Genomic DNA, 23,347 nt, shown 5'->3' on the forward strand with positions numbered 1-23,347 from the left:
TACATTTCATCGGATATTATAAGGAGCAATCAAATAAAAAGCAGATTCTAAAAATGTATAAAGTGAATCATAAGTTGATTATTTAATATACAGTTTTCAAGGTAAAGAGCTTTTTAGAAAATAAAATCTTTTGGAAGTGGAATAAGAAATTAAGAGAGACAACAGGAGAAAAGATGTTAAGAGAATAAAAAGATCAGAGCAAAACATCCAACATCCAACCAACAGGAGATCAAATAAGAGAATAAAGACAACAATGGAGAGAAAAGTATTCAAGACATTAAGACAGGAAAATATCCCAGAAACAGGTGTTTCCAGATTGAAAGAATCTACTGAGTACGCAATACAATAAATGAAAAAAATGCCTACATTAAGAGTAATTCCTTTGATATTCAGAGCCCCAATCTTCAGAGATAAAAACTGGTCATTGAAAAGAAATGTGAGTTTGAATGACATTAAACTCCTCAACAAGAACCTTTAATACTAGAAGCCAATGGAGATATGTCTCCAAATTCTTAGGGAAATTATTTCAATCCAGTTACTTACTCAGAGAGATTATCAATTAAGTGTGAGGGTAGAATAAAAGCATTTAAGTACGTAAGAATTCTAAAAACTGAGCTATTGGGGGAGATATTCCATCAAAATAAAGAGCAAACCAAGAGGGAGGAAGGCAATGTGATCCAGGAAACAGGTGCTCTAAACAGAGAGGGTAAGGAGGATTCCAGAACAGCAAGAAGTACTGTTTTCCATTCTATGTTTTTTACTACTATTCGATATTTGAACTATATGCCTATATAACTTTAGTTAAGAAAAAGAAAAAATTTAAACATCAAAAGGAAGCTGATGTGAAATTATAATCTGGTTTTCTCTCTCTGCTGAAGAGGACAAAGCTTCTTGGACTATTGGTCTGCTACTGATACTGCAAAAAAGTTTTCTGTCTAGAAAGCAAAGATTTTGTGTTTCATCAAAAAAATTTTCTGTGCTTTATGTTGCCTTAACCAGATCCTTGATTACCTAAGGAAATGGCATCTCCTCAATAGTAAGAACTATTCTGTTAATAATTACGTAAACTTTTGTATTTGTGTTTGAAATTTTCTACTGCCACTTTGGTTAAATGGATAATTAAGCGTTGCTTTATAATGATATGATCCTATTTAGTCAAAAGTCTAAACCTCTTGGGAGATATATATATATATATATATATATATATATATAAAATTTTGTTAAATATAATATTGTTAAATATTATTTTGATGAGTTGAAATTGTATGAAAAGTTCTGTCAAAAAAATAACAGTGAGTCTTCCTTGTGTTGTATTTTTATAAGTATATATTATAAATGTTCCAAAAATATGTTGTTGAAGATCTGAGATATCCTGACATAAGACGTCTGTCATCGAAATTGAGGGACACATTAAAACCACTGAACCTGAGCATCAGATTGTGGCACAAGTGAATGAAGTCCATCCTGCTTCCACAAAAAAGAAAAAAGAAAAGGGACCCATTGCTAGACTTTTGCCATCCTGATATTTTTGTAATATGGCAACAGTCTGTTTCTGAATCAGAGTGATTAAGGTGGGTAAAAAATGGCTGTAAACTAAATGAATAATTGGGGCTATGGGAAACCCAAGATGGCCACTTGGGAAACCTGGCTCCTTGGCATTTTTTGAGTTTTTGCATTCTTCATCCACTATAGTTCATTTAAGCTGGACTTCATCCAACTGCCACTTGGTTTGGGTTATCAATATATTCTTGTTTTTGTGTGTATGTTTTCTGAGTAAGTTGAGGTTTCCTCCTATCACAGGCTGATGCCCTCACAAAGCAAAGAGACAGTCAGAAAATGGTTTCCCACTTAGAATATACCTTCCATAATCTCTAGTGATCAGGTACCCACTTCACTGAGCAAATCATAGGAGTCTTGATAGCTGTGCAAACTTCATGGAATTATCAGGCAAAGTCTAGAGAATTAATTGAAAAACTGGATTCAAGCACAGCAAGTTTAATTATATAGGGCTGAATGAAATGACGACATTGGTTACGGTATTTATGGCTTTTTGTTTGATGTTGCTGATTTTTTAATCTTTTTGTTTTCCAGATAAAAGGAAACTTGTTTACTCATGACTTAGCAGTTTGGTAAATTATACATTTATAAGCAGAATTGAAACATTTATTTTTCTCACTACTTGATCCTTGAAGAATACAATAATGAGTAAGTATTCTTATTTTCATAGCAATGTAAGTTCAATAAGAATCTACTAGACTAGTTTTATTATCCAGGCTTTGGATGGAATGCCATGTTTGAAAGAGGCATGCATAGGCTCAGACCAGAAGACTTTGAGGAGTTAAGATTGACTTTGGAAGCCAATAAAGCCCTTTTGGGAAAACAGTCTGGTACCTAGTTTACATGGTTCACAACAGACTTTCCAGGTGGGGAACAAACATTGCTTCCTGGAAGATGCAAGGAAAGAACCTCAGGATATGTTGGGGGCCTTGAGAAGAGAGGAGGATCCACTCAAATGTGTAGGTATTGCAGTCAAAATTTGATGGCAAGTATGTGGCTTGGCTTCTCATCTTTGAGAGGCTATTTAAAGTTCAGTCTGAGCCCTGACTAGCGTGGCCTAGTTGGTTGGGTGTTGTCCTGCAAAATGAAAAGTTGCTGCTTCAATTCCTGGTTAAGACACATGCCTGGGTTGTAGGTTCTGTTCCTGGTTGGGGTACAAGTGAGAGGTGGCTACATAATAATAAAAGTTACTCTTTATTCTTTGTCTAAATTGAACACTCAGAGTGCTCCTTCTAAGGCTTGGGGCCCATTATGGAAGAGGTGGGCATGGGAGATTGTACAAGCCAGATAAATGGGGCTCAATGGGCAGGAAGATCTGACTTCGTCTTCAAAGATAATCTTCCCTCTTAATTGAACCTGGACCTGGTTGCCTTCCCTCAATACTGAGAAACAAATGACAAAAAGGGGGTAAATGTAACAGAAAAATGCTCAGCCTCTCTGACTCCAAGCCTGAGTTGTTCCCACGGCCTTCAGACTAGTAGCTTCTGCTTAGACTTGCATATAGACATGCTAATTTTTAGAGGAATTCTGCTTGTGGCTTGAGGAGATATGGGAAGTAAGGGTTATTTATCAAAGATTTGCAGGAACCTTGCAACTGAGACCAGACTCCCAGCAACCAGTACCCATCTTCCTCAGACCCTGACTGGCAGCATCCAGATGTCTGAGGTGGTCAGTCACCTCTTGCCACTCCCATTACCCCTTCCCTTGGCATAAAAGAAGCCTGAACTCTGTGCTTTCTTAAGATGGATTTGAGGTACCACTAGGGATCCCACCTTCTCAGTTTGCACCTTCTTGATCAATAAACCTTTCCTTACTCCAACCAAACAAACACAAAAGTTTGAAATACCCAATAGTAAGTTTCAGTTGCCAGAGAATAAAGATGAACATGGAACTTCTGTGTCCTAGAACAAAATCAGCTTGTAGGGGCAAGACAGAAACATGAATGAAGGATGGTGTGCCTATCATACAGAACACATGGAGGAGTAGGAAATCCGAATCTATTCCTTTTAGGCTTGTTTCATTCAGGATGCATGTACCCTCCCGGTGATGATGGAGTGGTAGATGCTTTCAAGACTTTCTATCTCTGATTGCTGCACTCCATGGTGGAACCTGGAAGGGAGCAGTTCACTGGAACCAACTGTGTCTCAGGAAAAAATAGGGCTTGGTGAGAAGTGATGGGAAAAGGTGCAACTAGTCATGAGAAAGTGTGGAAAAAATCACTCAAGTTTGTTAAGCTGCCATCCATCTTTTCTCCCTCGATATTACATCATCCCTCCTCTCTTCACTTACCAGTTTGGTCTAAAGACAGTGTATGTGATGATGTTGCCTGTTTGTTTTTACTCAGGGAAACTTAAAGAAAGTCTCCACTGCCACCACTCTGAGGGAGCATGAGCACCAGTCCGTCTGATCGCTTTGGGAAAGAGGGCACCAGACAATTGACCTTAACTGAGTCCCTGCTATGTGTTAGGCATGTCACATACACTTCCTCATCCAAGTTACCCACTGCCTTTGTGCATTTAACTATTATCGACATTTCTCAGATGAGGAAATGGCTTGCAAAGTTAATAAGAGGTGAAAATCAGACTTCATAGCTTCCCCATATTGAGAAATGAATGTAGAGAAAACACACGGACAAACATAAGTCAAGGAGAGAAATGGCTTACAATATGGCAATAACACTATCCTAATTATTCAAAACTGAAGTTGCTTTCATTCCAGTCTCATCTCTATCTTTTTCAGGTATCTAGAACCTTCTGCCTCTCTCCTCACTGCCCCTTGTCAGTCTAAAACTTAATGGGTTTTGGCATTTTATATTTTAAGATTAGATGTGTGAACATCCTCAAGACTGAAGGGAATGTGTCCAGATTTTGTCAGACCTGGCTTCCACAGGTCAGACTCTGGCTTCTCAGAGTTCAGCTAGACACTCTTCCCTCCTCCTCCTTTCCAACAGGGTCCTGACAGTATGGCGGGGCTGGTCATCCATAGCCCTTGGGTACTTTGGGGAAAGTAATGCATTCCCTTAGTGTCAGGGGGCAAAGAAAGAGAACATATGCGTGTGTTACTTGAGGGCCCCCAGGTTGGGAGACAGAAGGCAAGAAGACGGGCAAATGGAAATCAGGTACTACCAAGGGCTGTTTACTCATTGCTTCCCCACTGAATATCACCATCGCTAACAGCTATAATTAGTTCAGGGCTTATTATGAGCTTGGTACTTTATCTCACTAAATTCTTTTTAGCTCTATTTTACATGTGAGCAAATTGAGGCTAGAGAGACTATGAATCATGACCATGCTCATCTAGTTAGTAACATGGAGCTGTGATATGCACTTCCAATCCTGTTTCCACCTGTGTTCTCTAACTTCAACTTTTCCAATTCTACACTCAAGTTCCTTTCTAGGAACCACTGACAAGAATGGGTTGCAATTCAAAAATATGAAAGCTGAACTATTTTTAAGGTTATCAAAATAACATGTAAGAAATAAATTCACACACATTAATATTTTCAACAAAAGGAATTCATGATCAGGAATGGATTATGATAATTCTAGTCATGTGTGATAATATATATATTTTTGCCAATTGTAGATAATTAGTGTAACTGAAATATCCATTATAGACTTCCAGTCAAGGAAGCATAGACACACTTTGCTTCTAAGAGCAACCATAGAAATAATTATAACTAGATTTCAAAACAAATAACACACAGAACTGTCAGAATATCAAGCTGTATGGAAGTCCATTGCCAAAGGATTTAAAGAAGCCACATTCATCCAGATGCGTGGGAGGGGTGGAGTCACAGACACATGGGGTGGCAGTGGCAATGTAACGGATGGTCCCACATTCACGTGTGGCAGGTAAAAATCAGGAGAAATACCTTGGGAGTGAGCAATCCCAACCCTAGGCACAGCCCAAGGTTCCGGAGCCAGAAAGATAAATCCTCGTAACATCTGGCTATAGAAACCGGTGGGGGTTGGGACAGTGGAAGAAACTGCTGGATTTGCAGGAGACTCTGTTTAAAGGGCTGCATGGACTTAGAGCATATGCAAACCCACCCACTCTGGGATTCACCACCAGGGCAAGAGTTGGAAGGGTGTTAGTTGCATATGGGAAGTGGGTGAAGTGACTAGAAAGAGGGTGTTTCTAGACAAACCTCCAGAAGTGAGGCAGTAGCATTGTCTCCTCTCCAAGCCCTCTCCCGACCCAGAGCCATAAAGCTGTGAAGTGGGTTGTCCTGCCCTGGTGATTACCAAAGGCTTTACCTCACATAATTTACAGGTGCCTTCTCTACAATAGGCCACACTACTAAGACAGGGAGTCAAAGCAGCCCTACCTAATACACAGAAACAAACATAGGGAGGAGGCCAAATTGAGGAGACAAAGAAATATGGCCCAAATGAAAGAATAGAACAAAACCCCAGAAAAAGAAATAAGTGAAATGGAGATAACCAACCTATCAATAGCAGAGTTCAATACACTGGTGGTCAGGATGCTCAAAGAACTCATTGAGTATGGCAACAACATAAATGAAGAAATGAAGGTTACACTAAGTGAAATAAAGAAAAATCTACGGGGAACCACCAGTGGAGGGGAGAGAGCCAGGATTCAAATCAACAATTTGGAACATAAGGAAGAAATAAGCATTCAACCAGAATAGCAAGAAGAAGCAAGAATTCAGAAGAATGAGGATAGCATGAGGGCTCTCTGGACATCTCCAAATGTGCAAACATCTGAATCATAGGGATGTCAGAAGAAGAGGAAGAGCAAGAGATTGAAAACTTATTTGAAAAAATAATGAAAGAAAACTTCCCTAATTTGGTGAAGGAAATAGATGTGAAAGGCCAGGAAGCAGAGTCCCAAGTAAGTTGAACCCAAAGAGGACCAAAAGAAAACTCATCGTAATTAAAATATCAAAGGATAAAGACAGAGAATCTTAAAAGCAGTAAGACAAAAGCAGAGAGTTACCTACAAAGGAGTTCCTATAAGACTGTTAGCTGATTTCTTAAAAGAAACTTTGCAGGCAAGAAGGGGCTGGCAAGAAGTATTCAAAGTTATGAAAAGCAAGGACCTACAACCTAGATTACTCTATCCGTCAAGGCTTTTATCTAGAATGGAAGGGTAGATAAAGTGCATCCCAGACAAGGTAAAGCTAAAGGAGTTCATCATCACTGAGATCTTATTACATGAAATGTGAAAGGGACTTATTTAAGAACAAGAAGATCAAAACTATGAACACTAAAATGGCAACAAGTTCACAACGATCAACAACTGAATCTAAAAACACAAACTAAGCAAACAAACAGAACAGGAACAGAATCATAAGTATGGGGATCATTTGGAGGGTTATCAGCTGGGAAGCGGAAAGGGGAATGGGATAAAGGGGTAAGGATTAAGAAACATAACTGGCAGGTACAAAATCGACAGGGGGATGTTAAGAATAGCACAGGAAATGGATAAACCAAAGAACTTATTGCAACATGCATGAGCCATGGACATGAACTAGGAGGGGGGTGACTGCTGGAGGGAATGGGTACCAGCTGAAATGGGACAAAGGGAGAAAAATTGGGACAACTGTAATAGTATTATCAATATGATATATTAAAAAAGAAATATTTATCATATGTATATGACTAATATGAGTAAAATAAATATTTTAAGTTTTATGTAATTATAACATTAAACTCTTACCATGCTTTTTTGGTCTCTGATTACATGAGAACGCTGTTCCCTATGAACACTGGATCAGAGTCCATCCTGAGTTTTTTGGTGCCTACATCTACTTTGAAAAGCATCCTCAAAAATTATTGTTAGCAACATTTGTAATGCTCTTCTTTGCCTCCGCTTTCCTTTCAGAGACATCCCTTTTGGTGATTAACCTCACTCTCTTTTTTCCGCTTCTGTAAGTGAACACCTATATCTGGCATTTCTCTATCAACAAACATTCCTCTCAAAATTAAACCAGAAAGGAATGGGCAGAAGAAGCTATTAAGACTCCATTGCCTGTTTTTGTTTTTTTTTAAATGGCGGCCCCAAGCTTCTCTGTTAATCAGGTACCCCCACTTAGGTGAGAAATACCTCCATCCGTCAAAATCACATAGTAAAATGGGTTTTTAAACTGGGTCCCTGGAATCTCTGGGGAGTATGAGGTGATCCCTTGGAAGGCTGGGGGGCAGAGCGGGCTCTGGGTACATGTGTGAAGAAAGCAGGGCTGAGCTGGCTTCAGGTGGAGGCAGGTCTGCTTGTATACTGCATCCCGTGTAAGGCTTGGTGGGTATGAAAGTTCTACAGCCCCGAAGGAGTCTGAAAGTCACTGCATATAGAATTGAAGCTCTTTGCAGAAGCTTGGAACAGGGCTTGGAACAGAACTGTCTCCTCAGCTCTAAAGCAAGGGTAATATCCTTCACTTCCAGCCACATTAAAGTGAGCAGTAATAATAAAATAATCTTGCAAAATGCGGGGCGGCAAGAAAAGTGGCATGTAAATGGATGACAACAACATGGCAGTGGCTATGACGATGGTGTGCGGGCCGCGATCCATGATGTCTCCAGAATGCCGGTGCTGAGGCCCGCATTCCTACAGGGCGGCTATGACTGTCAAACTGGGTCAGGCTTGTTCCGAAGTGGAAGGCATGAGGGCGAGAGCCCTGTAGATCAGCAACAACTGCCACCAAATATCTGCTGTTGCTTTAAAAACCAACTCCTTCCTCTTGTTTTATAACTATGTTCCCTTAAAGCCTACTTGTTGACTGGACCCTGTGAGACACATAGCATGCATTAAAAATCATCAGTAATACCAGGACCTGTACCTCTCATATTATATCATTAATGTTTCCTTTTAATGACATTATGAATATTTGAGTCTTATCTCATGTTCTAAACTTTAAATTCTTAAAAGCAGAATTTCATTCATGTCTGTACCCCTGCCAGAAAGGACCTACCACAGTTACCTAGCTTATAGAGCAAGCATTCAATAAGTATTTTTGAATAAAGAATTCCCTTTCTTATTACCTAGAAACTGGTCAGCTTCTAAACGTGACAGTCTACTGCCCATTAAAACACAAACATGGATTTTAAATCTCTCTTAATCCAAATGGGTTTTATTTCTCTTTTCTGTTCTCTCCTTTCTGTCCAGGACAACCAAATAAAACCACAGACAGGTGGCTCAGCTATCTGGGTGTGCAGGGAAATAGAAGAACAAAAAGTCTCTGTTATGCCACCTTTGCCTTCACCCGGGGCACTGGAGTGTCGTGTGAAAAATTCATATCTTGTGTCAAATGGGCTCCTACCATGTGCCAATTATCCATTCACCCATGTTTTCTGCACTCTCTGCTCCAGGAATCTTCTACTAATCTGAAATCCCAGGCAGCCAGGAAGTTGCCCGGTGGCTGATGTGTCAGCCAGGCATTTCTTTTCAGCTTACTCTTGCTCTGAATAGGTCTGCTAAGGAGAATGTTGATGATGACAATGATGACAGCAGTAAAACCCCCTGAACACTATGGCTCAGCCCCTCAGGCCCGCTCTCATTTAAACTGCACAACCGCCTTATGTGGCAGGACTATTATGACTTCCATTTAACACCTGAACAGACCACACACAACCCAGCAAGGCAGGGTCACTTGACCAAGGACTCTGGGCCTCTATGGCCATGGTGGGACTTACCTAGGAAGCACAGAGTTAGGTGGCCTGGATTTTGCAGGGGATGTGACTTTAGGTTCTGGCCCAGAGCTCCCTGAAGATCCTGGCAGCGGGTCCTGTGACTGCCCGGACTGGTTTGGAAGTACTTCCCTCGTCGGAGTCAGAAGATGCTCTTTATCTTTAACTTCTTTTTCCCGGGACTTGGCTTTGTGTTCCGCCAGAAGAAGGTCAAATTGCTTTTTCCGGCCCGGGACTGCCCTCCGATGGCTTAGCGAATGCGTCTAAGGAGAAGAGAGATGAAAAGCACAGCCTCTTTGATCAGCACATAAACCTGCTTCTCCGGGCCCTCCATTTCAGAAACAGCAATTCATGGGAATTTAGAGGTGCTTGAAAAGTCAACTTCAAGGCAACAGCTCCTGTTCTGTGGCTGGGAAGAGGCAGAGACCACACAAACACAACCATGCCCTACTTTCCTGGCGTTAAGCCAAAGCTTCCTCCAAAAAAATGGCATAAGATGATGAGCTTCAGTGCAGAACCCAGGAAAATCTCTCTGATGAAAGGCCACCGTGAAAGAGTCTAGAGTTAATCCAGGTGCAGGTGGGAGGCTCGCTTTGGCCCAGACACACAGAGCCACCAAGCAGAGAGGGCCACAGCCTTAATCCCAAGAAGCACTAGCAGTTCAGCATGAAATATAAGGCTGGGGGCTCCCCAGCGGTGGCTGCCTTGGGCCAGCCGTCCCCCTGGCCACCCCAGCGTGGCCCGATGAGGAGCGCGGCAGGGCTGTCTTTCAGGGCGCTGCCGCCGCGCCGCCGCTCCTGCATACATTAAAACGTAGCAGGGTTTAGAACCGCCTGTGAGTGCCTATAAATACAATTTACTGTCTGGCCTCACAAGTAACAGGGGATGCCTTTTTTTTTTTTTTTCCCTTCTTAAAAAGCCAGCCAGTTTGAGGCAGGCACTCTGCTACCATGGAAGAGAAGAAAGCATTTCCTTTACAAAGAACAGCTGGGGGTCATGTCTAGGTTCCACACCCTGCCGTGTGCAGAGAGTGGCATGCAAACATTTTGACAAAGGCCCCAGCGAGAGCAGGAAGTATTTTTTATGGAAAGAGAAATACCTTGCAGGTGAGGGATCTTGTGCAAGGTTTCTTTGTCTCGGGATCCAATACTCCACAGTGTTTATTTGGGTCAAATTCTCTCTCTGGTTTAAGAAACAAACAAAAAATATAAGAAAAAAGGAGACTAAATAGGATTTGGCATTAAGACTACATTAAAAAAATGCACATTTGCACCAACAAGTGAGACATTGTCAGGCAATCTGTTTTTGTTTTCCCCAACCGACTGCTAAAATGCTTCAAGAACAGCTTAGGGGGAAACGGGACACCCCTCTGAACCCAGCGTCCCCAAGCCCAGCTTCGGTAGGGCTGTGGGATGTAGCACAGGGCACAGGCAGTGGGGTGGGGTGTGCACTAGAGGGTGGCGGGAGGAGCCCTGCTGCTCTCACACTTTATTTCGCTTGAAAAGCTTCTCCAGGCACCCGGCCCCTCTGGGCACAGCTAGCTGCAGACCAGGGAGAGCCACCTGAGGCCTAAGGGCTACTTTTTCCCAGGTGGTTCCAAGAGTACATCCTCTCTCCTCAACCCCACCCTGCCTTCCTACTAGTTTTAGCCACTTAAACGGGAGATTATTCCTTGACATGTCAGTGTGACCTTACCTCTCTCCTGCTTTGCAAAGTGCTCAGCACAAGGCTTTCCATACCGCCTTGATGACCATAAAAATTGTTTACCTGATTCAGAAACATTTTGGAGGTATCATAGGCAGGAGCAGGGGGAAAGCCTGGGTGTGTGCCTTAAGCAGATCGGAACTTGAAGGTGCACAGAGGGCAGAGCCTGCTAGTCTCACAGCTTCTTGCTTTGCTCCCAACATGGGCCTGTTGCTCCAAATGGGAATGGGCAGGACAGGCCATGTTCTTGGATGGCTGCAAGAAGGCCAGGCCTTCCCCACTGTCTGCCTTCCCACTGGACTGTTGGTGGGTCGTGTTTAATTTACTTCTAAGAAACTTGCTATTTTTAGGCCCATTTTGGATCCTTCATCCCCTCTGGATTACAGAAGTGCTCTCCTCCAGGAAAATGAGGGGAAGTGAGGGCAATCTCTTAAGGACCCTCCCTTTAGGCCTTCAAGTTCCTCCCTCCAGGTGGCCTGTGCTGTTTCTGGGAGGCACCCGTCACACACCTGCCTCCTGTGGAACAGGAGTGGCACAGCTCTTCTGGGCATTCAGGAAGACAATTAGTGGGTGGGTGAGGGGTGTGTATGAATGTGGTGGTATCCTCAAGAGCCCTGGATAGCTGCGAACTTTGAAGAGGTTGCCTAGTCCGAAAAACTCTCTGATACTGGTGGAGTAAACTCTGAGACTCTGAGTATAATCAATGAATGGATTCTATTTTTAAAAGACGGTTTTGCCCTGGCTGGTGTGGCTCAGTGGATTGGGTGCTGGCCTGCAAACCAAAGGGACACTGGTTCGATTCCCAGTCAGCGCACATGCCTGAGTTGCAGGCCAGGTCCCCAGTAGGGGACGCACAGAGGTAACCACACATTGATGTTTCCCTCTCTTTCTCCCTCCCTTACTCTCTCTCTCTCAAAATAAATAAATAAAATCTTAAAAAAATAAAATAAAAGAAGGTTTGATGGTCATGGGGTGGTTGTGATGGTAGTAATGGCAATATGTACAACAAAACCATTCTCATATACAAGACAGATTCCCTGGTTGTCTATCAAAATGCTTCCTGCCCTTATTTTTCTTTTGTCTCTCTCTCTCTTTTTTTTAATACTTTACTGTTAAGAATAGGAAATGACTTGACCTGGAGATGCCTATTTCTTAAAAGACCTCTTCTCCGCCCACCAAGGAGTGCCTGGGTGCCAGGCCCCGGGCTGCCTGGCATGGAGTTCTTTCCCTTGGGCCTGTCCGAGTCAGACCCGTACCCAGATGCACACCAGTACTCATGTTTGCCTGAACTGAGCAGGTTGTTTGCCTGGCTGCCAAGTGTGAAAGCGCAACAGAAGCAAAAGACCCAATGAGACAAAACAACAAACAAACAGCAAAAAATCCCCAAACAACTTCAGACTGGGGTGCAGGCTGGAAGCCATGGTCATGCTTCTGCCACAGCAAGGACCGCAGGTTCTGGACACTGTGCCCAGCCAGGCCTATCAGTTGGAACTGAACTTGCCATTCAGGAGGAGAGCCAGGAGTCGGGGCTCCCGTCCACACAGTGAGGCCTCCCAATGCACAAAGCAGGCAGCAGGCTCTACCTTTACTTCTCGATAGGGGGTGAAGAGTACGTGAAGAGGTTTGCAGGTATAATACTTTTGTCATTTGAATGCTTTGGGTGGAGGTACTTTTAAAAATAATTTCTTAAAAAAGTTACAGATTAAGGTAGAAATACTGAAGTACAGAAAAACACAAAGTAGAAAATAAAAATGATCCACAATTTTTGGGGTGCTTAAGAAGTATGCTCATACCAGAAGACATAGTTTCTTTCTCACAGGGTGGTTTTCACAATATTTTTTTTCTTGTCAACATTAGGTAAACGTCCACAGTGTGTGACTAAGTTATGAAGCTCATTTTAGTCTTTTGGAAAAAGCAGAAACCACTAGATTTAGTTTTATAATAAATCCAAGCAAACAGCACCCACACGGGGGCCCCGAGAGGGCAGCCACTGCCTCTGAGACTGGCCATGAGCACCTTTCCTGGCACAAGTGCCCGCTCAGACAACTAAGGGGTACACCCAAGAGACATCCCCCAATACCTCATCTGCTAGGCTCACCTAGTGTACCCATAGAAATTCCAGCTGATTACTGGAAAATGCAGTTGTAGCCACAGACCACAGAATCAGCCTGGAAACCAACTAGGCCAAAGGACAGAGGCCTGTGTTTTTCTGTGGGGCAGTCACTGAGGGGACTGTCCCAAGCCAATACTCTGAGCTACTGTGAGATTTCGCTGTGGGTTTGTCCAGCTTCACGGTGGTGAGACCTCTACAAAACCCAGGGGCAGTTCAGCCTGTCAGCATGATAATAAGACCCTCAGAATCCACCCCCTGGGTCACCAGGGTAATCCCAATGAGCACTGAGCTGTGTCAGCGCCTCATCTGGCCCAGGCAGAGGAGAACCAGCTCTTGCTTGCATCTTTAGGTAGGGGTCCCGCTTGCAGGTAAATTCCATGTCCTTCTTAAAACTAAACAGATCTGCTTAATTTTAAGAACACATCACTCCTTGGCTATGGGACGTGACTCAGTGTCAATCTAATCACGAGCCAGACTCAAAGGACACAGACACGTACCTGAAAGTCTTCTGTAAGGCTTGTTGTTGTTTTTGGTGCCATTTTGGTGTTTCTTGTCTATTGTGGTGGACAAAATTCCTTTGCCATTTAAGATCTTCTCTGGGGAAGGTGGCACTGACTTGGACATCAAGACCGGCTTAATTAAGGGTGGGGCGGAGACAGCCGAGAACGAGGTGGAGCAGGCGGTGACCGCAGCAGTGGTTGTAGAGTTCATTTTGACATTGGCACCATCTGCCTTCGCTAGGTTAGGAATTTTCTCTAAACTTACTACAGGAACTGGAACGCTGAAAAATAAATGAAAACGCATGCACAATTGCCTTATTTGATACATCTAGTCTGCTGAGAAGCTATACCCGCTTATCATTATCAGAACACTTCCTTATCACTTATTTATACTTCTCCTATAAGTGAGCAGCACGACTCCAGTTTTGAAGGGAGGGGAAATTGTTCCTTGGAAAGGACCAACGGGGTGCGAGGCTGGCACGGTGCCAGGGGTGGCATCAGAGCTGACTGATGACTTCCCATATCTACTGTCCCCATAGATCCTGCAGCTCCCCCTTCTCAGTCCTTTTTGTCAGCTGTCTTGGAGACAACACCTTGGGAAGAACAAGGTGCCTGCTGTGAAGCTCAGGAAGAGATGCTGTTTGTCTCCTGAAGACAGTGCACGCACCATGCCACTTGCTGAATCACACCCCCTCCCCACTGCTGCTCAGCTGGTCTCCCCCCGGGATCGGCGATTGGGCCTGACACCTGCTGAGCTCAGGAGTGCTGACAGGCTCACACCGCACGGAGGCATGGCTGCAGGCCAGCGCGCCACATTGCATGCTGTCGAGGACTCCTGGATCACTCTCATATCCTGGGGATGGGCTCAAATTGAGTGAGCTGCCATGTAACATTATCTAATATTCCATTTTAGGCAGCTAGTTATGTAAATAGGCAATGCTCAAGGCTGGCAGGTGAGAGGATGAATTTTAAGAAGACAGAGCACAAAGGTGTGTGTTTGTTCTTCAGAATCTGTCACCTAAGCCCCGCTCCCCTGCTATTTCTCCTGTAATGGCTATGCATTTCATTTCTGTGCACTTAATTCAGGAGGACCTTATTTCTGGGGGGCTGTGGAGGCCTCTGTCTTGGGTTTTAAAAGATGAGATAAGATGAATAAGCTTTGTTTTGGTTCCTGAACTGGATTTCCTTTCTTCTTTGAAGGAGCGCAGAGTGCTGAGACTTCAGCCCCCCAATCATCGCTGAGGCAACGTGGCTACCTGAATGCCAAGCAATCTAGAATATGGCTTACACGTGCCTGCAGACAATGTAGGGCATGAAAGGGAGGCTGTTTGGGCAGGGGAGGAATCTTATTTGTCCACATGGCTCGTTGTCTCTCCCTTCTCTAACATTTATTCACAGGTCATTTCTTTGATCCATTCGTTCATGAAATTATTCCTGCAACCCCTCAGCCCGTCTCTTTTCCTGTGAAACAGGACCACAGAGGTTATTTACAGGCCTTCCCCAGTGAGCAGGGCACTCAGTGGCAGAGTAGACTGTCACTGGGCTTCACCGGCTTCATTGTAGAGCTACATGCCTTCCTGGTTGGGGATGAGGGGGTGGGGCTTTGAGTCCCATGGGAGGGGAAATGGGAACAGTGGTTTTCAGCAAAACAACAAGTCACTGCCCGTTCACCCTTGATCAGAGCATCCCAATCACTGAGACAGAGCTGAACTGCTGCTACTTTCTACTTGATGGCAATTCGCAAAGCACTCACACATTCCTGAAGAACAGCATGAGGAGCCCTTGAAAAGTCAGCACGCTAAGAAGCTGTAAAGATATCACCTGGTGAAATTAGTGCTGCATTCTTAATTTTTTCCAAATGGTAATAAATGCAAAACCATTGAATATGTAATTCTTCTAGGATCATTCCTTCACTCAATTTTTAAGGACACAAATTATAGAAGTCAGGGTTTTGAAAAGATATTTGTGCACCCCTGTTCAGAGCAGCATGATTCACAATAGCCAAAAGGTAGAGGCAACCTAAGTGTTCATTGCTGGAGAATGTATGAACAAAATGAGACCTATACATAAAACAAAATATCATTCAGCCTTAGAAAGGAAGGAAATTCTAAAAAAAAAAGGAAGGAAGGAAGGAAGGAAATTCTGATGCACGAATGTTGAAGACATTATGCCAAGTGAAGTAAGCCAGTCACGAAAAGACACCCACTGTACGGTTCCACTGATACGAGGTACCTAGTGTGGCCAGGTTCATAGAGACAGGAAGTAGAATGGTGGTTGCCAGGGGCTGGGGGCAGAGGAGAAGAGGGAGTTGTTTAATGGATACAGAGTTTCACTTTTGCAGGATGAAAAGAGTTCTGGAGATTGGCTGCACAACAATGTGAATGCGTTTAACGTGACTGAACAGAACATTAAAGTGGTTAAGATGATAAATTTTATGTGTATTTTACCACAATTAAAATTGAAAGAAATGTACAAACTAAAACACACCCTTACAAAGTAAAAAACTCACACTACTTAAATTATACTTCAGTATCCTGATTTTAAAAACATATAAGAACCTGCTTAAAAAATTCTTGATGATTTATTTATCGCTGTTGTTCTGATATGTTGACTTTTACTTCTTGAGGAAAAAAGTTAAACTTTAAATGTTGATGTGACTCCATGGACTATCAGCCAGCTGAGAGGATTCTCTAGCACTTGAGTGGTCTTTTCTGATGTACTTTTTTGTGAAGCCAAAGAGTTTGGGAAAGGAAGTTAGAAACTTTGAGTTCCAGATCTAGCTCTTGTCACATGAGTCGGTGTGAGGACCGGGAAGGCCTCAAGTTTCTGTAAGAAATGCCCTGGTACATGTTGAGTACTCATGAGCTCAGCGGGTGATGCTGGGATAAAATAACCCAGAACAATTTTACAAACTGAAATGAATTTTAAAACTGAGCTAAGTGGTTCTCAAACGCTCACAGTATAGCCTGCATTTCTGCCCTAAAGTCAACGTCCAGTTCTGACGTGCTCCTTAGGAGCCACGGGAGCCCAGGCAGCCTAGGTCTGGCCTTCTGAAACAGCAACAGTTGACCCATCTCTCTGGCGATGCTTCTTCCCAGTTGTGTTTAGTAATTGAGTTTAAGCCAAGCCAACTAATACGTGTGGACTGATCTGCTAATTGGGAATTTTCTCCACCACATAGAGTGTGGCCCAGTCATACCCTCTACTGCTAATGCTTCCAGACTTATAGTCACACTCCGATCCTAGTGCCCGTAGGTAGGATGTGGAATTGAAGCCCCTCTGAAACAAGGAAAAGCTGATGGGACTGAGTTTTATTGGATTGGGATGGGAGGTGTTATAGAAAAAAAATATAACCAAGAATGTTTTGAAGGGTTCCACAGACCAGGTGAGTCAGTGGGGAACTGAGCCACTGAGGAAACACTCCTGATGCGAGGTACACAGGCCACCTCTTGGAAGTGGAAGGAGGGAGATCGAATTGTGGGTGGGAATCTAAGGCCATTAGCTAATGAAGAAGGGCTACAGACAGAGTGAAGGGGGGCCTCGGAGCGCCCTGACCCTTTGTCTGTGGTGTCCCTTCTTTCCCCACAGGTTGGAGCTTCTCCTCTAAGGTAACCTGCCTCTGGCCTGAGCTGAGAAGTTAAGAGGTATGACAAGAAGGGAAGTAGGCAGCTCAGTGAAGGTGGGAAGGGTCAAACACATCCCCAGAGGAAATGAGAGACAGAAGTGAGATCATCCTGATTTGACCGTGCCACTCTCATCCCCCAGTATTAATGTTACAGCCACCAGTCGATCTGAGCATTCAGCCTCCTTTCTTCGCTGCTGTTGGCAACAGCCCCAACTGATGAACAAAAGAGGAAATGATTGCGAGATGGTGCCACACAATGTGGAAAACCAATCCGAGAGGTTCAGTCTTTTTCAGCAAAGAGCTCTGGCCAGCAGTAGGAGCTGTTGGGGGCCCCTGCCCCGGCTCCACCCACATCCCCGGTCCCTGCCTGTATGTACACTCCAGGGGGCGAGGGAATGTGGCTGTCTGGGGGTCAGCACCTCAGAATTGTCTTCTGCCTTCTCCCATTGCCCCTTTTCTCACTTCCCTCACTTCCTCGTCATCGCCTTCCCCAGCCAGGACAGTGTCCCGCCTGGGCAGGTAAGGGCTCCTTCAGATGACAGTGGACACTGAATAACAGATTTAATTTTTTTTTCCATTTGGAAAGAAGCTAGGAGAATCTGACCCCTGCTCTCACAGGTGTCTCCCCCTTTCCGGTGTCTAATCACAGTAACTCCAATACCTCATGCCGTGGTTAGGCGTTGGGAGGGGTGGCTAGTCGGCGACACCTAGATGACTAGCTAAGCAATTTATTATTCTGTTTGCTTAGGTGACAAACAAGCCTGGCGGTTACCGCTAAGGTCAGCCAAAGCCCTTCAAGCTCCTTGCCTTTCAGTCTTAAGCAATACACTTACACACTCCAGAAGTCTAACAATTAGCTGCATTTATCAAATCACTACTGTCCTTTCTTTGAGGAGCAGTATTTGAAAGGGAAGGATGAGTCCCCGCTCTTTCCCTGCTGCTTTCATAATGCCTGTTTTGTTCACTTGGGATGAACTCCTTCAGGGAGCCCGGCTGCAGCCTGTTCCCCTGCTGTGTCTAATACACTGGGAGTAGTTATCTCCTTGTTATCTCTGCACCTCTGTCTCTGTCCTGGGAAGGGATCCTACAGCCCAGAGAGAACAGCCCTCTCTCATCGTCCTTGCTATGTGGGGGCGATGTCTACTTAGTTTCTTTTGCGCTGCTCTGGCTGCCCATGTCTTCTTCCCTTGTGCTTGGCTGGTCTGCATTTATCTTGCTGAACCAAGGCTTTAAGAAAAATGGTTCTCTTGGCACTGAGAAGATTCCCCTCCCTGTCCAGTGATGTCTGCAAAAGAGCAGAGGGGAAGAATCTTACGGTGCCACCGACAATCGCGGGGCCAGCTGCTGTCCTGCCAGCTACATCTTCTTGGTGATCATGATTTATTCTGTTATCAGCAACAGATAAGCCTTAAGAGAATGGTTCAGAAAATCTTGAGTCCTGCAGAAATCATTGCCAACCCTGCTCCACTTACCAGCACGGCGAAAAGATGGATTTGACAGGCAGGAGCCTGAAAACATACGGTATTTGTGCTGTGGGTTATGTGTCTGATAAGAGTTCTCAGCTGTCTGATTTCTTCCCACCAACTCCTTTGACAAAGGCCCATGTGCAGAATTTTGAGGATCTCTGATTCACTGGCAGATCCTTGAAAGGGCTGTCTCAGCCAGCTTCTTGCCTTCCAAGCAGTGATAGCATTTAAGCCATGCCGAGTGAAAGAGATTTACCCTCTTTTCAAAGACTCCCAGAGAAGGATTTCTACTTGGGTCTCATGGGTGCATTTTGGGGACTACCATCAGGACATTATCTATATCAAATTTAAATTCTTTTTTATTTTACTGAATTTATTGGGGTGACATCCGTTAATAAAATTACATAGGTTTCAAGTATACACTTCTATAATACATCATCTGTACATTGTGTTGCATGTTCACCATCAAATTTAAATTCTTTAAGTCAAAGAAATACTTGGGACATTCTTGAAGGCTGGGAGTCAGGCAATCACTACGAATCAGCTAAATAGTGGAGCTATAAAGTCCTGTCATGATGCAACAGATTCAGGAGGTATGACATAAATCCTAACAAACCAATAAATGGTATTTTTGATGTGGAAAAATATTGAGAAAACTTTCAGAAAGCCAATTTGTAAACATCTGAAGCAAAGAGAATATGGAGCAAACAGGGTAACCAACCACAGAACACAGAAATAAGAAAATCTGCAAGATTAATACAGTAATATTCTGCGGTTGAGTGTCAGGCCTGGTGGTCAGGAAGGAAGCCTTGTGTATAATCTCTCCTGGCGTTGGCATAGCTTTGGATTCCCTCCCACATAACACACCCTCAGTGGGAAAATGTGGTCAGACCACACTGTTATTGGGGGTGGATGGCCACGGTAGCGGAGGAAAAAAGATTCTCGCGCCAGCCCAGAGGGCTGCCCCAGCGGAGCTCACAGGGGCCCACTGCTGGCCAAGAAAGTTAAAGTGACTTGGATGATGGACTAAGACCTCCTCCCTCATTTGGGGAAAGAGGTGATTAGCCTCTGGGAAGAATGATATGGGGCCTTCCCTTAAGCCAGTTAGGAGCAGGGGAGAAACGAGCAAGCTGACTTTGATGAATTGTAAAAGTGGCCAGAAGCAAGTAAATAAAATCAGGGAGGAGAAGCGGGACTGAATTGAGGGTCTGGGCCTTGTCCCTGTTCTGGCAGATTCACAGAATATGGAGGATGCTTCAAGATAGCTTAGGATAATGGTTAAGAAGATAGGCTTTGAAATCAGACAAACCTAGGTCTTATCCTGCCTTTTCTATTGCTAGCTGCATTATGGTGGGAAAACATCTGACTTCCTGGCTGCAGGGCCTCCGCGGGTCCATGAGGACTTTTGTGGGAATTAGATAAAGGGGGGCTGGCCAAGCATATGAGCGCTGGTTTCAGTTCTTCCTTGCCCCCTTGGCGGGACAGCTTCATGCAGCACAAAACCCACACAGACATACGCGGCTGCCTGCCTGGCTTATCCTGGGACTTTACTACTTTGGGCCACAGTCTCTTCATCAGTAAAATGAAGATCATAATAGATATCTGAAGTGGTTAAATGATAATAATATGTATAAAGTGCTTGGCACAGTACTGGGTACATGGTTGTCCCTAAATAAACTGGAGCTAGAACAAAAAGGGAAAAGTGTTTGTAGGTCATATAAACATCTAACCCTATGCTGTACCCCTGAAACTAATATACTACTGAAAGCCAACTGTGATTTAAAAATAGAAAAGAAGGGGGAAGAGTGGATCATGCCATCCACTCCCCACTGACCCTGATGCTTCTGGGGGGTGTGCATGTGCGTGTGTGTATCTGAAGTGCAAGTCATCATCAGCATCAGAAACCTCTGTCCTGGCCCTGGCTCAGCTGATTAGAATGCCATCTCGATACACCGAGGTTGTAGGTTCGATCCCCAGTGGTCAGGGCGCATACAAGAATCAACGGATGAATAAGCAAATGGAACCACAAATCAATGTCTCTCTCTCTCTCTCTCTCTCTCTCAAATCAATTAATTAAAAAAAATGTTAAAAGGAAATTTCTGTTTTGCTAGCCTTGCTGGCCCCACCACTGAGGGAGGGATGTCCCAGGGAGCAGATGGCTGTGAGCAGGGAGCCTCCTGTATTCTCAGGGAGTGGAGAACCACTTCTTGGCAGGGGGGAGGGTGGGGGGTGCGGGTTGTGCAATGAAGAGGAAAAGCAGGACGTAAGAAGCCTTTCCAGACTCGACGACCCCTTCCTAAGAGCATTCACTCCTACTTCTCAATCCCACCTGCTGCTCAACCCCTAGCCTTCCAGGCATTGCCCAAGCCTGGACCAGTGGTTGATGCTCCTATATGCACAACACACTCTGGAAGAAAAGTGAGTAGGAACTCCAGGCTCCTGACATACAAACATGTTGACTCTATAACCCTGAAGTGTGTCAGGCAATGAGGGCTCTTGTTGACTCTAAGATGCCTTCTGGAGGAGTAACTGTGTGAGCTCCTATCTAGACAGCTCCAGATTTCTTGGGAGCAAGAGGCCCAGCACCAGCCTCTGTGAGGAGAATCTGCAGCACTTCTGTTAATCAGGGCTTCCTAAGGCACAGAACTCAGAAGGTGGTCTCCAAACCTGCTGGGAGATCAATGGGCATTAGGTGTCCTGACAGTCCAAGACTGAGGGAGAAGATCAGCAAGCTAGGGAAGAGAAAGAGGGGAACACAGAGTCTTTGCACAGTAGGGTAAATGATACAGGACAGGCTCTCTGGAGTTGACGTGGGACCAGCCAGCCTCCAGTGGTAGGCAGCCAGTCCAGGGGGGAGTTAAGACAACCGTAGACCAAACCAACTATACTTGTTCAGTGCCTTTTCTTCCACCTAGGAGAATTAAAGGCCTCATAATTAAAAAGAATATCCAGTAAAAGCCATAGCAGGGCATAAATAGTATCAGAACCTTCGAGCAGAGGTCAGGAAGCAAGTGGATTCCGGAAGGAATGTTGGTGCAGAGTGGGACAGAGCCTCAAGAGCCCTGGTTCTGGAATGGACAGGTTCCGCTTGGAAGGAGCAAGCAGGAACACTCCCTTCTGCAGCCACCAGAGGTCACTGGTTCCTGTTGCTGGAGCAGCAAGCTGCCCCAGTCTTTGGGCCTGTCCCTCACCTTCCAGAGCCAGTGCAGCCGACATTTATTGTCTCCCTTAAATCCTGGAGCCAACATGGATCCAGGGGGAGAGGACTCCTCACAGAACATCCTCCCTTCTCATGCCAGGGAAGGCCAGGATCAGGGACCTGGGCTCCTGTCTCCAGTCTTTGCTTTCAGGAAGCTCTTTCTGAGCACGCTGGGAATGAGGAAATGGCACAGCATCCCTGGCTACCGGCAGCACCTCACCTCTGCTCCCCAGCTTCCTTCACAGAGGAAGAGCTCCCAGGAGCGCCTTCCCTCTCAAGTGGCCTGGGAGCCTGGGGTGCCGCTTACTCTGCTCTTTCCTTCTCCTTATTGGAATCCGGGTAGACAGCCCTGTATCCAAACCACCTCTACCTGGAATGCTAAGCATACTGTTTAAGCCTTTAAGAGTAGTGTTCACACTGACCTACAACAAACTCAGGACATTTTTTTTGCCCCACATTAAATTCACTTTGTATTTCTTCAAAACTCCAGTTAGAACCCTTGGCCCCTCCCGACATTCTGCCTCTCAAGTCTACCTTCCCAAAGAGGTCCCTACCCGACCCCTCAGGTCAGGCCCATTGTCATCGCTTGCCTGAACCTCGATGGGAATCCTCACCACCCGTCTTTCTGTCCTGGCCTCTTGGTGCTTGAATCCACCACCACTCAGCCACCAATGCAAACGTGACCTGGCTACCAGCTGTTTAAAGGGCTCTGCGGGCGGCTCACAGCCCAGAGTTTGGAGTTCAGCCTCATGGCCTTGTTCATCCACAGCTCCTGCCAGGACACCTTCAACCAGCCAGAGCCCCACCTGGCTCTGGACTGTTCCTCCTGCTAGTGTGCCCTCCTCCCCTCTCCAGGAGAACACTCCTCCGTCCGCCCAGACCCGAGGAGATCCTTTCTCAGAGGGCTGACTTTCTTCCTAGGGGTTTGTGCCACACTTATCTCATCCAATGGCCAGGTTTTAGCTCTGTGTCTGTGTGGTCTGACCAGACCCTGAGCTACCTGAGGACAGGAATCTGGACCAAGTGTAGATGTTGCTCCAAAGTTATCCCAGTGATGTACACGTTATCTGGCACTTAGGAAGAGCTTTAAATGTTTGATGAATGAATTAATGTTCTCAGTGAAAGTCAAATCACATAACGAATAAAAACCAAACCAGCTCTCCACCAAAACAAATGCTTTAGGGAAGGAGCAGCCTGCAGCTGTCTCTCTTCCTGACAGAAGAGCCAGAGTGATGGCAACAGTGAGGGTGGAGGGTTTCTTCTCTCACCTTCCCTCGACACTGACACGCTGAACACCTGCCCTGTGGTGCGCAGCCGGCTACACAATCACGCGGAAGACGGGGTTTTATCCTCACCCTTGATTTATAGACGAGGAACCTGGGGCTTAGAAAGGTTGCCCCAGGGCATGCACTCCGCAAAGTGACTTGGGGAGCTCTACGGGCGTGTTCTTTATCCCAGCAAGTGAGGAGACCAGGGGTGGAGTCCCAGCTCTACCACTGAACAGTCACTTCATCCGCCTGGGCCTCCATTTCCT

General features: G+C 45.0%; 1 protein-coding gene across 4 annotated transcripts in view; it reads right to left on the bottom strand.

The window, feature by feature from the left end:
• Positions 1–23,347, bottom strand: part of ATXN7L1 (ataxin 7 like 1) — a 226,432-nt gene that overhangs the window by 18,893 nt on the left and 184,192 nt on the right. For 3 of the 4 annotated variants that reach the window (XM_054564434.1, XM_054564433.1, XM_054564432.1), the window contains exons 5-7: positions 13,521–13,804; positions 10,306–10,388; positions 9,213–9,469 (exon numbers count right to left, since the gene is read on the bottom strand). In XM_054564434.1, coding sequence (XP_054420409.1) covers positions 9,213–9,469; positions 10,306–10,388; positions 13,521–13,804 — 624 coding nt within the window. Of the gene's footprint in view, positions 1–8,861; positions 8,994–9,212; positions 9,470–10,305; positions 10,389–13,520; positions 13,805–23,347 lie in introns of all 4 variants that reach the window. The other variant, XM_054564435.1, reaches the window with a different exon arrangement.

Source organism: Pteronotus mesoamericanus, unplaced genomic scaffold (genome assembly GCF_021234165.1).
Source record: "Pteronotus mesoamericanus isolate MK-2021 breed Mesoamerican mustached bat unplaced genomic scaffold, CSHL_Meso_final scaffold_85, whole genome shotgun sequence".
Classification (NCBI taxonomy): Eukaryota; Metazoa; Chordata; class Mammalia; order Chiroptera; family Mormoopidae; genus Pteronotus; species Pteronotus mesoamericanus.